At 42.8% G+C, this 14115-nt stretch overlaps 1 protein-coding gene across 3 annotated transcripts in view; it reads right to left on the bottom strand.

Annotated features, from left to right (window-relative positions):
* The window catches only part of ets1 (v-ets avian erythroblastosis virus E26 oncogene homolog 1), a 102306-nt gene that overhangs the window by 26562 nt on the left and 61629 nt on the right, over positions 1–14115 (bottom strand). For all 3 annotated transcript variants that reach the window (XM_059957183.1, XM_059957182.1, XM_059957184.1), the window contains 4 exons: positions 13136–13336; positions 11787–11876; positions 6024–6266; positions 2161–2421 (listed from right to left, as the gene is read on the bottom strand). In XM_059957183.1, the coding sequence (XP_059813166.1) occupies positions 2161–2421; positions 6024–6266; positions 11787–11876; positions 13136–13336 (795 nt within the window). The remainder of the gene's footprint in view (positions 1–2160; positions 2422–6023; positions 6267–11786; positions 11877–13135; positions 13337–14115) is intronic.

The following is a 14115-nucleotide window of genomic DNA, read 5'->3' on the forward strand; positions in this document are numbered from 1 at the left end:
ATAACAAGTTTACTTTGAACTTTGGTCAGGAGGGTCCATGGAGATGCTGCCCTTTGCTCGAGAGTTTTTAAGAGACACACTTAAATGTGTATATAGGAATGAATCGTCTATTGATAATAGAGAACTGCCTACTGATAGTTTACTTCATCTAAACAGATGTTTAGTTTTGTTCAGTTTCAATCTTTCCTTAATGCCAGTACCAAGATGTTTATATTGTCAAATTACTAAAGCATGAGTACAAGAAATTGAATGTGTTTTAAAAATAAGGAGATAGGAGGCCAGGTTCCAAGTGCTATGAAGTGGGGTGAGTACAGATGGATACTTGGCAGCTGGCACAGACACAGTGGACTGCGTGGGCTGTTTCCCACTGTATTACTTCAGCTACATATGACTCTAAAAAGACAGCATACTCAAAGATAGGCTCACTGGACACAAGGACCAAGAGCTTCCCTTTCCAGCTAGGCTGACACTGACTCGCCAGTGAGCTGTGTCTGCAACTTCCTACAACACCTGACTCAATAGCTTTCTCCATCAGCCCTGACCAGCCACTCACTCTACCCATGTCAGCCCTGGCATAATGGACATCAACACAATCCAGAGCAAAAGCACACTAACAATGATTTCTAGGAGAAATCACATCATTGACAAAGTTGTAAACAACACTTCGGCTTAGGGTAGTCGCTCTCGCATTGAACTACTTGCCTATGTCAAACACTTGTCTATTGTCAGATGTTATGCACTGAGGGTCTGAAACACTCTCAATATAAAGTAGAGATCTAACACCAGCACTTCAGAGTTTCTTAAAGAACCTTAGTGCTCTCCTCCTGCCCTTCTCAACCTCCTTCTCCTCCACAGCAACCTCTGGCCAACAGCATGCTAGTACTTTGACATAAAAACAGGGAATGTTGGAAATACCCAGCAGATCAGGCAGCATCTGTGGAGAGAGAAACAGTGTTTCAGGTAAATAATCCATCACTGGTTCTGCTAAATTGTGATGGAAGCTTATCGGCCTGAGCTGCTGACTACATCTCTCTCCACACACGTTGCCTGTCCTGCTGAGTATTTCCAGCATTTTCTGATGTTTTCCAGAATCCAGTTGAGGTTACCTCACATTTCCAGAATCCCCAGCAATCTGACATTGTGGACAATAGTTTACAGACAATTTCATTATCTTTTAATGCAACTTGAAAGGTGATAATCAAATTTCTAGATAATTATGCAATCACTACTTTATTACCTTTGTGATATCTGTCAATTGTCCTTGATATAATGTTTCATATACTCAGTTTAAAAATGTTTTTATAAATTCAATATTGTCAACTGAAGCATCACTATACTCATTACCTAGCTCCCGGGGACAGACACTCAGCTGACTCCTCCCACTGTATCCCAAGGGCAGTGATTGACTTGGGCTCCATTTAGCCACCAAAAGTCATCCATGGGTTGTGGGCGCGACTGACAGGGCCAGTAAAACTAATTACCCTTCAGAAGGTGATAGAGAGTCAGCTTCTTCCATGGGATGGCCTATGAAGTGCTTTTGAGTGACCCAAGGGCCCTTCGCTCTTTCAGTCAAGTACTTCTTGAAATGGAGCCAGTGAAAAATATGACTGTTAGTTTGCACCCAATAAGCACTCTCAAGGAGAATGCTACAATACTAGCCAGATAAGATATTTCAAAGAAGCTGAATATAAATATTGTTCAATGGGATAACTCCCTGTTCTTTGGAATACTGCATGTTATCTTAAAAATACACCTGAGTGAGCATATGGATCTACGTCATTAAGACCCCTCTTCCTCGGTAACGTGCCTATTTTTGTGTTCTAGTTGTGGGCATGTTATTTAGCCTCCAACATGTCTCAAGGAGAGAGTTCAACATCGAGCTGCAATGACATTGAGGATCTGAATGGCACTATATTCATTGCAAGCTTTTCCTTCACTCCTGCACCAGCAGACACAAATTTATCAAAATTATGGTTCAGTATGTACTTTCAGACATTAGTCTGGTCTTCAGTATATATCGTATCCCAAATAAGAGTCCTCCCACTTTGGCGAGCTACCTAGATTGACACGCATGCATCCTAATCCTTCCAGCTGTTGCTCCAGTTTTACCCTGTAGCACACAGGTCACACCAATAAACCCAGGCTGAAGGTGAGCCCTACCTGTGTATCCAGCCAGAGCAGCAGCAGGGATCACTGGCTTGTCCTTGTTTAAATCGGTTCGTTCTCGCACGTAGTCTTTGAATGTTCCTTTGGGCTTATGATTGGGCAGGTTGCTAGAATAATCCTCTGAGTCAAAGCTGTCATAGGACGGCACTCGTTGGAGGCTGTTGAAAGAGCTTTGGCTGCTCCAGGACTGTGCTAAACGGTCACAGCTGTCAAAGCTGTCAATGCTTTCAAAAGAATCCTGACCACCAAGCTTACCTAAAGGACCAACAAGAGGACAAAGAGCTGTCAGTTCGAACGTGAACAGGATGCAAACTTTCCTTTCCACCCCAAGACAAGAGTATTGGAGAAAAGGGAATATCTTTGCAATAAAAATAGAGAATGCTGGAAATTCTCAGCAGGTCAGGGCAGTATCTGTAGAGAGAGAAACAGAGTTAAAGCTTCAGGTCATCATGAATACTGATGAAAGGTTATCAGCCTAAAATGTATTAACTCTAGTTCACAATTCTCTGATGTTGCCTAATCTGTTGATTGCAGCCAGCATTTACTTTTTATTTTATAGTTTTTGCAATTTTCCTTTACTTTCCAAGTCTCTGTATTTTTGGTTTCAATTCAGGTATCTCAATGTCAAACGGAGTTATATCAACAGGTTGTGTTAACCTGGTTACATTGATACTCCAGGCCTCTACCTGGTTAAGTTGGTAGCAACTTTAGGCTCCTTGCATCAGGAGGCATGTCAAATTTGTGGAAAAGCTGGCAGACAACATGGTGAATTTATCATATATGCAGAGGTTAATTAAAAGAGATGAAAGAACCGTGAGCTCTTTTCATTAAGTGAAGAAGCTCAAGTGAGAAACCTGAAATTATTCAGTCATGATAAGGTCATTCAGGAAACACGGCATACACGGAGTGAGTGGAGAAACTAAAAGCAGCAAGTGCTGGCCTTATTCCACAGGTCATGGAGAAGCCATAGGGAGAGTTAATGTTTCAGGCCAATATCCTCTCACTACGTTAATAGTGCTACTGATAGCCATTGACTGAAAACATTAAATCTGTACCTTCCTCAACAGATGCTTCCTGACCTGTCAGTATTTCCAGCACTTCCTAATTTATTGCAGATCTCCAGCAATCTTCTATCTTGTTAGCAATGGGTAGATCTCACACAAATATCATTGATATTTGCTGCAATGCCCTTCTCAAAGTTAGGGTACAAAATATTCAACTAGAAGCAACTATAAGAACAATATCCATTACAATAGTTAGCATTGAGAAAAATGATATTTTAGAAAGAAAAATAAATCAAGGATAAATTTGTGGATATGGGGCTATGGGGTTGATCTTTACAAAGGCTGGGCTTGTAAATGATTGCACTATTAAGGTCCCTGATTCCCACTCAACTCTGTCGAATCTGATCATACTACCTGGGCCAACATTTAATTTCCCACAAAAGGAGCACCACAGCATCAGACTCACTGTTCTCCAACTTAAGTTGGATTCTTCATTTCAACTGGAAAATGTTTATCCCACAGTTTATAAAAACAGCGGGGAGTTCTCCAAATTTCCTGCTCGAATTCCCTTGACAACAAGCATCATTTTCCTCTCATTACTGTGGGATCATCAGACATCTGCTATCCTATTTACGCATGTGAAGATATGAAGTAGTTCAATATACAATAGGTAAAACAGACAGGAATTAAAGGAAAGATGCAGTAAAGAACATAAAACTACAATCATAGATAGAATAGAACATATCTATTAAAATAATTTTAAAAACTTGCATTTCTGAAAAAGTCACATTGCTAAGTATTGGTTAACTGTCTGCCCCATACACTTGAAAAGAGTGGGCTCTTTGGTGGCAGAAAGGATTGTGGATAGTTTAATAGCTAGTTATTATTTTTTAATTTATTCAGAGATTCAGCTGGATAACAGGACCTTCCAGCCCAATGAACATGCGCCGGCCAGTTACACACGTGACCGATTGGCCTACTAATCCATAGGTCTTTGGAACATGGGGGGAGCCGGAGCACCTGGGGGTGATGGGGAGAACGTACAAACTCCTTACAGGAATCGAACCTGGGTCACTGTCACTGTAAGGTGTTACACTAGCATGCACACTTGCTCTTGTGTGATTTCTTGGGTTTTGACCATCTGGGTCAGTTGGTGTGGAACTTTACAGTTAACTCCCTTACTGACCCGGTTTTTACCTCTCCCAGGTGAGTGAACAACTGTAGTGTGGGGAAAGAAAAAAAATTGGAAGCAGATGCAGGGCTTACCTGAAGCACCAGCTGAACTCTCTTACCTATTACTTACGGATGTAGGATGATTCGGAGCTCTCCACTTCTAACATATCTGCCTCCTCTTATTCCTGAGCACCATTTTTCCCACAATTTCACCCACATATCTGGAAACCATGCACTTTAAAGCCCACCCCTCAGTTAAAATATCCCTGTTTTGGCAAAAATGTAGTGCAATAAAGGTTAGGTTGTGAGGACAGGTTGCCCAGATGAATGATGAAGTCCTAATGATTCAGTTGATTTAATGATAAAGTTATTTGATCAGGTGGCAAAACTTCTCCCTTTACAGGAGTGTCTAAAACCAAGGCAAAATTCTGTTCAGGCATTTGGGTGATGTTTGGTCATACTTCCTCACAACCATTCTAGCAGAACACTAACACACATCCTGAAAAGGAGCGCTGAGATGAGGTTGCATTTGAAACACACTGATTAATAGAGTTTTGTTTGTCAGGCATCGTAGAACCAAAGCACGAAAATAAAGATAGGATGAAGATGGGTTATGGTCTAATTGCCTAGTGGAATAGGCTTGAAGGGGAGAGTGGTTTACTCCTGTTCCTATTTAATACACAGTGATGTATATTTATCATGACAGTAGAGATGGGAGATTGCACCTTCACCGCACACCTTTAAAGACACGAGAGTTCCAAAAGGCTTCCTGTAGCAGCCAGGATTAACAGAAATTCACAACTATTCACTGCTAAACAACCCTCTGTACAATCCTTAGTCTCAAAACCTCTGTTTGTGAACCTGCAGCCAGTTTCTTGTCGCACTGCCTTTGGTCGCAACTTCTACATATCTGGTTTGAAACAAGTGTCTTTTCTCTATAATAACTAGATAATTGCTGCCATCAGTTGGTGGCCACTGCTGCAACTGTTTCTTAGTTGTCATCTTTTCTTCAGAAAAAAAGACATCAAGGAGGAGCAAAATTCCAATCCAGCTCAGGACAGGTCCCGGAGATTGGCGGCCATCTCCTAAAATGGGAATCATTCACAAAGCAGAGCATTGCAAATTAAGTCATTGCTCCCATCCTCCATGTGTGGTCACCTATCAGAACTCAGTGTTTCCCAGGTGCCATCAGTCAAAATAATTTCTTTCGACAGTTAAAGAATATTCCAGCCACAAGCCTTCATCCCACACAAAGCCAGTTCCACACCCAAGAGTTGTCAGTGGCATTTGTGTACATTGCTGGCGGGTTAATGGTGTGTCTGCCCTGCACCCTGAACATTGCCATCTTCAGTCTGTCCCCTGGGTGCAACAGCACCAAGTAAACAGACCTGTCAATTGACCGCTGAAGAAACAACCTTTTACACACCGTCCATAATCAGTAAAACTACAAAAGGGAATAAGTGACAGATTAAGGATGAGGAAAGGGGTTAAGTTTGACAATATTGATTTTACTTTTAATTTTGTTTAGGATGCCAGTCCTGCACACAGGCACCCTCAACAAGAGGCAGCTGCACCTCTCTTGCTCTCACTATCCAGAGTACCCCTGATCTCAGAAGGAAATGGACAGCACTGCCCTCATGACGCAACTCCACCCAGCCCCGTCCCACGGTGCCACCCTACCTCGACTGATCCGGCCCACACACATGTTATCTGGGGACACCACCTCTTGCTTGACGTAATACTCAGACTGCAGTGTGTCCACAGGTGCGTCACGGTTGATCACAGCCTGATAATCCGCCTCGTACTTTAGTGAGAGCAGTTCTTCCGAGCTGATGGGATGCAGAGTTTGGTAGGACTCTGTAATAAACCCTGGGTCTGAATACTCAGAAGGAGGGACACACTGGGCATGCTCAATGCCATAACCTGTGGAGAGAGAGGGGGAAATCAGAACCTCAGAAACAGAATTGACAACTCCTGCTATGCCTGGTAGTAGTATTAGAAGGTGATCTTTGCCTGAAGTAGGAAATGGGCCAACAGTCAATGGACTATCTGATCACACAGCCTCCAACTCAAAGCGCCCTTGGTTGATGCGACCTCTGGCTCCCCCCTCACACAACCCCAATTCACAAAGTCCCGATCCAAATGCCATGGCAGCATAGCTGATTAGCGAAACACTTTTACAGCTCAGGGTGTTCTGCAGTTCAGAGTTCAATTCTGGTGCTGTCAGTAAGGAATTCGTACATTCTCCCCATGCAGGTTTCCTCTGGGTGCTCTGATTTCCTTCCACAGTCTAAAGGTGTACCAATTACTAAGTTAACTGGTTATTGTAAATAGTCCCGTGATTCGGCTCAGTGGTGCGATTCATTGTCCCAGAAGGGCCTGTTCTGTGCTGTATCCCCAAATAAATAATAAATAAATAAAATGCCTTCAAATAAATTGCCCCAATTCCCACCTTCCCTAATTCATTGCCTCCCAGTTCATATCCCTCAAATCACAGCTCCCCCCAATTCACATCTCCCTGCAAAGTTCATATCATCCCTCGCCACATCATTGCTCGTCACATTCGACTTGATTTGAACCATTCTATTTCTCACCACATCCAGCCCAACTTCCCCAATCCATATCAATCCAATACACAGTACAACTACACTAATTCATATCATCCTAATATTTATTTCCCCCGAATTCACAACGTCCCAATTGACAACTCCTTCAATTTTCACCTGCTTCCCATTTCAAACCTCCATCATTTCACACCAAAGTAATTCACAACAACCTTGGGTGGGTATCTTAGTTGGCGCTGATTATATGGGCCGAAAGGCCTGTTTCTGTGCTGTGTGACTGTGATTCTATGATTCTCACAACTTTTCACTAGCAGAATAAGGCTAGTTAGCCCATTGAGTCTGCTCCGTCATTCTATCATAATGGCACGCAGCTCGTGTTCAATTCACAACTCACTTAGTTCACAGCTCTCCACAACTAACTCAATATTCACCTCACCGTTCAAACTGTCTCCAATTCAGAGACACGAGAGACTGTAGGTGCTGGAATCTGGAGCAAACTGCTGGAGGAATTCAATAGATCAAGCTGGTCCTGACCCAAAACATCAACCCTCCGTTTACCTCCTGTTGTCACATCTGTTCCAATTCATACCACACTTTTTTCACATCTCTTTCACAGCTTCCCCATGGCACACCACCCATACTTCACACCTACTTCAATTCACACCAACCCAATTCACACCTCTCACAACTCACATTTTCCCCGTACCACTCCACAGTTAGTTTACATCCTGGTTCACTCCCTACACGATTCCTACTTCCTGACATTGTCTGAATGGCTTATATTGGCTCAATACACAGCATCCCTCATTCATGCCATGATGTTTTGTACACTCCCTGATTCATTCCATTCACAGTCTGCCTGATTCATGCTCAGACGTTTTGACTCAGATTGTCCCGGATTCTCACTCACAACATTCTGATTCAACACTTCTGCTCATTTATACCATCCCCAGCCTGCCCACAAATTTACCTGGTCCATTTCCGACACTTCCCTCCCCTTTCTCGATCTCTCTCTTTCTATTTCTGGAGACAGCTACCTGGACTATACCTCTCCCCATCCTGTTACTTGTAAAAATTCTTCTCTCAATTCCTCTGTCTCCACTGCATCTTCTCTCAGGATGAGGCTTTTCATTCCCAAATGGAGGAGAAGAAAGGAGCTTCTGTTCCTCCACCATCAACGCTGCCCTCAACTGCATCTCTTCCATTCCACACGTCTTCCCTCACTTCATCCTCCTGCCGCCCAACCGGGGATAGGGTTCCTCTTGCCCTCACCTACCATCACAGCAGCCTCCATACCCTGCACATGATTCTCCATAACTTCTGCCATCTCCAACGGAATCCCACCACCAAGCACATCTTTCCCTCCCCTTCACTTTCTGCTTTCCAAAGGGATCGCTCCCTACACAACTCCCTTCCCCCTGGTCTCCCTCCTGCCATTTTTCCTTGCAAGTGGAACAAGTGCTGCACCTGCCCCAACACCTCCTCCCTCACTACCATTCAGGGCCCCAAACAGTCCTTCCAGGTGAGGCGACACTTCACCTGTGAGTCTGCTGGGGTCACCTACTGTATCCAGTGCTCCCAGTGTGGCCACCTGTATATCAGTGAGACCCAACATAGATAGGGAGACCGCTTCACCGAGCACCTACACTCCATCCGCCAGCAAAAGCAGGATCTCCCAGTGGCCGCTCATTTTAATTCCACTCCCCCCACCTTCCCAGATTGAGCACACATCCCACCCGACTCACACCACCATCTAGTTCATCTTTCCTGATTCACACACTCTTCATTTGCACAGTTCCTGATTTATGCTGTCATAATTCACACCACCGTCATTCACAATGCCCCCAGTATCCACTGTCCTTTTTGGTGGCCTAGATTCTCACAATCCCCAAGTTATTCCATTTGAATACTCCACTGGTAATCCCAGTTGTACACCATCTCAATCCACCATATCCCAAGTCATTTCTTTTAGATATAATTTTTACCTTGAATCCTTGTCAGAAGGGTTTAGTGGCTCTTATTTATAATAGGATTATGAAGATACAACCAGAAATGTCAGGTAGAATTAAACAAGAGTGGGAAAAAGAGCTTCAATATACTATATCAACAGAAAAATGGGAAAAAATTTTACACATGGTTAACTCTTCTTCTATATGTGCTAATCATGCTTTAATATAATTTAAGGTGGTACATAGAGCCCACATGTCTAAAGATAAGCTTGCTCGATTCTACTCCCATATTAACCCTCAATGTGACAGATGTCACTCAGAAATTGCTTCATTGACCCACATGTTTTGGTCATGTCCCACCTTATATAACTATTGGAAGGACATATTTGCTATCATTTCCTCAGTTTGGAATATTGATTTACAACCCCATTTTATCACTTCAATTTTTGGTATACTAATTGAGGATGGTAGTCGACTTTCCCCTCCAATTAGACGAATGATCGCCTTTGCAACTCTAATGGCTAGAAGGTCTATATTACAAAATTGGAAAGAAGTAAATCCTCCTACCACGTTTCAGTGGTTCTCTCAAACTATTTCTTGTTTGAGCTTAGAAAAAATTAGAAGTACTATTTTTGACCCATCAATTAAATTTGAAGAAACTTGGGGACCGTTTATTCGACATTTTCATGAGTTAATTTGACCTCTTCCGGATCTTTTCTCTTTTTATCCTTGTTCTGGTATGGAGTTCCGGAGTTCTTGACACTATCATGTATATATAAACTTTTATTATTGCCCATGTTAGTTTTTAGTTTAGGTTTATTGCCTTATTTAATATATATTTTTTCTTGAATTTTTTTTCTTTCTTTTTGAGATTATCCTTTTTCATGTACAATTAATACAGGTTTGATTGATTATTGTATGATGTCCCTTGTTGATATTTCAATAAGATATTGATATCTTATTACTAATTTAACTTCAAGCCTAGTGTATTTATAACCTATTCAATATTATGTTATGTTTTTTTTATATATGAAACTTAATAAAAAGATTGAAAAAGAAAGAAAGTCATTTCTGATCCATGCCACACTAATTCCCACTGTGGAAATTTGCTTTTCACACTGTCAATTTAGACGCTGCACTGCCTCACATTGTCCCATCTTCACTGTTCCTTGACCCACAATGTTCTAATTCACTCTGTGCCTGACACTACAAAGCTCACAAAGTCATACAGTCCCATTCGCAATCTGCCAGTTCACACTACCCCTGATGGACATCAGCCCTAATTTAATTCTCTCCAATAAACACTGTCCCTGGTTTGTACGATACCAATACGCAACGTCCCAATTTGCACCCTCTCTGATCATACCGTCCCTGACTCAATGGCCGAGTCACATTAAACCCAATTCTCAATGTTCTGAATCTGACTTTTTCTGAGGAAGCATCTCTGACCTGAAACATTCACTGTTTCTCTTTCCACAGATACTACCCGACAGAATTATTTTGTGTTAAAATATTATTTTCTGCATTATTAAAATAATTTGCTTTGCTGGCAATGAATTCCAATGCAAGGAGACTAGTCCTGTCCTCATGGGCAACAAAAATATTCGCCCTTCCCTACAAGAGTTTACCATCATTAACCAGGCCAGGTTCATTGACAATTGATGTGTTTGGCTGGTTTAGCCCCAATAGTCACTGCGAAGTTGCTGGGGGAATGTTCCCTGACACTTACAGCTGGGCTGGATTCTGGTGGTTGCACCCATGTTGGAAGTCAGCTGATGGCCACACCTGAGCCCAACAGACATATCTGAAGCAGAGCCTGACACTTGCATCTCGTTTGAACACTCAGATATGGTACACATCCTGACAACCATATCTGAAGCAAAGCCCACCAGCTGCATCTGGGAAGATCCTGAGAACCACTCCTGTGTCACTCTCCAACTGACAATGTAAAATACAGCAAGTCCACCTCCCTTGATTATTGGAGAGACAGATGGTGGGGGAGCTGTGTGGCCTCGGCTGTAGCGAGGACAAGGCCTCAAGTCATGAGCTTGTCTGTTGCAGCAGTCCAGGAGACACCAGAGGCGGTATTGCATGGCATTCATGCTGGGTTGAGGGCTGGCCCCTCCCATCAGTGCTGCCTTCCAGTGTTTGATCGCAGGATTACGTGCATGCATACATTCATCTGCAGACTGCTGAGAACTGCTTGTTCTTGCTGATAACACACATGCAGTATCTATTTACAAGACATGTCACTCAAGCACTAAAGCTATATTTATTTTGAGTGATGTATGTTTACTGCTATCTTATATATGGTCTATGTGCCTTGTGCTGTGTATGTGCGTGATTTATGGTACTGTATTTTGCACCTTGGCCCCAGGGTAACGCTGTCTTGCTTGGCTGCATTCATGGGTTGAATGGTTGAATGACAATTAAGTGAACTTGAACAACCATATCTAGGAGGGAACCTAATATCCAAGTAGGGGATAATGTACCAGATCAACATGTGAATGGGAGCACGACCACCCACATCTGAACTGCAACTCGGCACTCCACATCTGGAATGTAATCCGATACCTACATCTGTATTGTAATCCAACACCCACCTGTGCTCCACATGTTGTGCGGAGCCAAATATCACGAGTAAATCCAAAGCCCACATCTGAGGGGGACTTTGAATCTGTGACTGTACCAAAGACCAGCATTTACTTATCCATATGGGCGAGAACAGAAAATAAACCTGAGCTGTAACTGTCCAATACACACACCCACAGATGGGCCTGAGCCCAAGACACATGTGTGGCTGAGCCTAAGTCTGGATCCTACGTGCCCAAGATCGGATCAGAGTCCTACCTATGTCATAAGAGGGTCTGTGTCACCAAAGTAATCCCCTCATCCCAGTTACCTTGAACTACTGTTCGCCTGTAACTTACCCATGGGGTAGGAAGAAAAGAGGCTGTTATCATTGTAATTGGAAACCACTCCATTCACCACAAAGGGCTTTACGTCTTCTTGCAGACATTCTGGCAGAAATGAAAGTCACACATTCAGCAATCAACGCTTTTGAAAGAGAAAGGTTTCATATACTTATGAAGCAGAAAAATCGTCATTTACAAGGACATTATAAGCACCCAGTGTCTCAGCTTCTGAAACTCAGTCATTACATGATAACAATGCTCCCTTAACACTCCCATCAAACACAACCAGGACAAATGCAGCTCATTAGAACTCCCTCTTCACTGTGCTAATAACGTGATTTAGTCCAAGTGCACCTTCATTATACGACTAATATCACACTGCTTGAACTACCCACTCTTTCTTCACACCTGTTCCTTTGTTTGTAAAAAGATCCCACAGCCTGATCTTCACTGCCAAGCATCCCAGTTCTGTCACACTCTGATGGAAGGTGTATTGTGGAACACATCACATCAAAATGCACCATTTGCACTCATGGCCAATTTAACTGATCTGTACACATGCTCCTGTTCTGGTAGGAATGGGTGTATGAGGGAATGTGTGAGTGACTGAGTGAGAGTGAACCTGTGGGAGTAAACCCTAACGGGATAGGACTGACCCCTATATTCAAGTGGGCAATACACAAATAATTTAGCAGGGGAGAACAATATTTGAAAATGAAATGCATCAAGTACACCACAAATTGTAGAGGCACCAAAATCCTCTGCACTCCAGCTGTGTACATAGCTCTTGTCTGTAATTTATCCTGACTTCTTGTGGTAAGCAGACACGCCAGATGGAACCTTATAAACATAACCATGATAGGATTGTACACTCCTCGACCACACCGATACTTAATCCAATTTCACTCTGCATTGCTTAATGTTTATAAGCTAATACTCACACAGAGTACACTGACCCACTCTCTGTGGACAGACAGGGTTTCTGTAATGGGCTCCAAGTGTCTCATTTCAAAGTAGGAGGTCATATTCTGTAAGTTGTTGCATTCTTACAGGTGAATTTCAGGCTGAAGTGCATAATACTCTACGCTAAAGTTGAACTCTACCAATTTCCCATTGTACCTCTTTGTGGCCCTTGCACTTTATCTGTCTACCAGTACTGCACCTCTCTGCAACAGCATCACGTTACTCTGCAGTCTATTTTCTTTTCACTTCCTTGACATAATTTAGTATGGCATAATCTGTCTGGTATGCAAAACAAATAATAAACATGTGACAATGATAAACTATAATAGCTGCTATTCCTTATGCTAAATCAGAGAGACATATTAACCATCATAAATCACATTGAAAAGGCTGGCATTTACCTTTCTGAAGCTGCTCAAGATGTTCCCACAAGATGTCACCGACAAAGTCGGGAGCCAGTTCGAGAAAGCTGTCCCTGCCCAAGGCACACAGGCTGGCTCCATTCATTTGGAACTGATGGAAGTCTACATTCTTCAGGCTGAATTCGTTGACAGCCCAGACCAACCAGTGGCTCACATGCTCATCCAGCCATTGCCGAGGGTCTGCAGAATGTTATAACAAGGGTTGACACTATCTGACAGAAGCCATCATTGATCTCAGACCTTGGGCTGTATGGACTACTATGAGAAAGTTCCATGGAAGATGGAAGAAGATTGGAAAGATTGACCTGGTTTCTTTAAAAAACAAAACATTAAAACTGATGTTTTGAGGTACTGATTGTCAGAGACACAAGAGATGACAGGTACTGGAAGCTGAAGCGATAAACAGTCTGCTGGAGGAACTCAGCGGGATGAGCAACATTTGTGAAAGGAAAGGAACTATCGATGTTTCGGGTTGAAACCCTGTATCAGGACATGACGCAGGTTTTTTTCCCAAATGCATTGACATTTCTATCCTTCCCCATACTGCTGCTGAACCCACTGAGTACCTCCTGCAGTTTGTATTGAATATAGGAGTTAAAACGTCATGTTACACCTGTACAAATCATTGGTGAGGCCACACCTGGAGATGACATCACACTATAGAAAGAATGTTATTAAGTTAGAGAGGGTGCAGAAAAGGATGGAAGGAATGTGATTGGGACTAGAGACCTTGACTTATAAGGACACATTGAATAGGCTGAGATTGTTTTCTCTGGTGCAAAGGAGGCTGAGGGCTGAGGCATAGATAGGATAGGTAGTCATGTTTTTTTTTTACCCAGGGTAGGGAAGTATGACACCGAAGAGCCTGAGAGGGGATAAATCTAAAGGAAATCTGGGGGGCAAGTGTTTCCACACAGAGGATGGTGAATAATTGAAAAAAGCTGGTAGAGGAAGCGGTA

The sequence above is a fragment of the Hypanus sabinus genome, chromosome X2 (genome assembly GCF_030144855.1).
Source record: "Hypanus sabinus isolate sHypSab1 chromosome X2, sHypSab1.hap1, whole genome shotgun sequence".
NCBI classification, from domain to species: domain Eukaryota; kingdom Metazoa; phylum Chordata; class Chondrichthyes; order Myliobatiformes; family Dasyatidae; genus Hypanus; species Hypanus sabinus.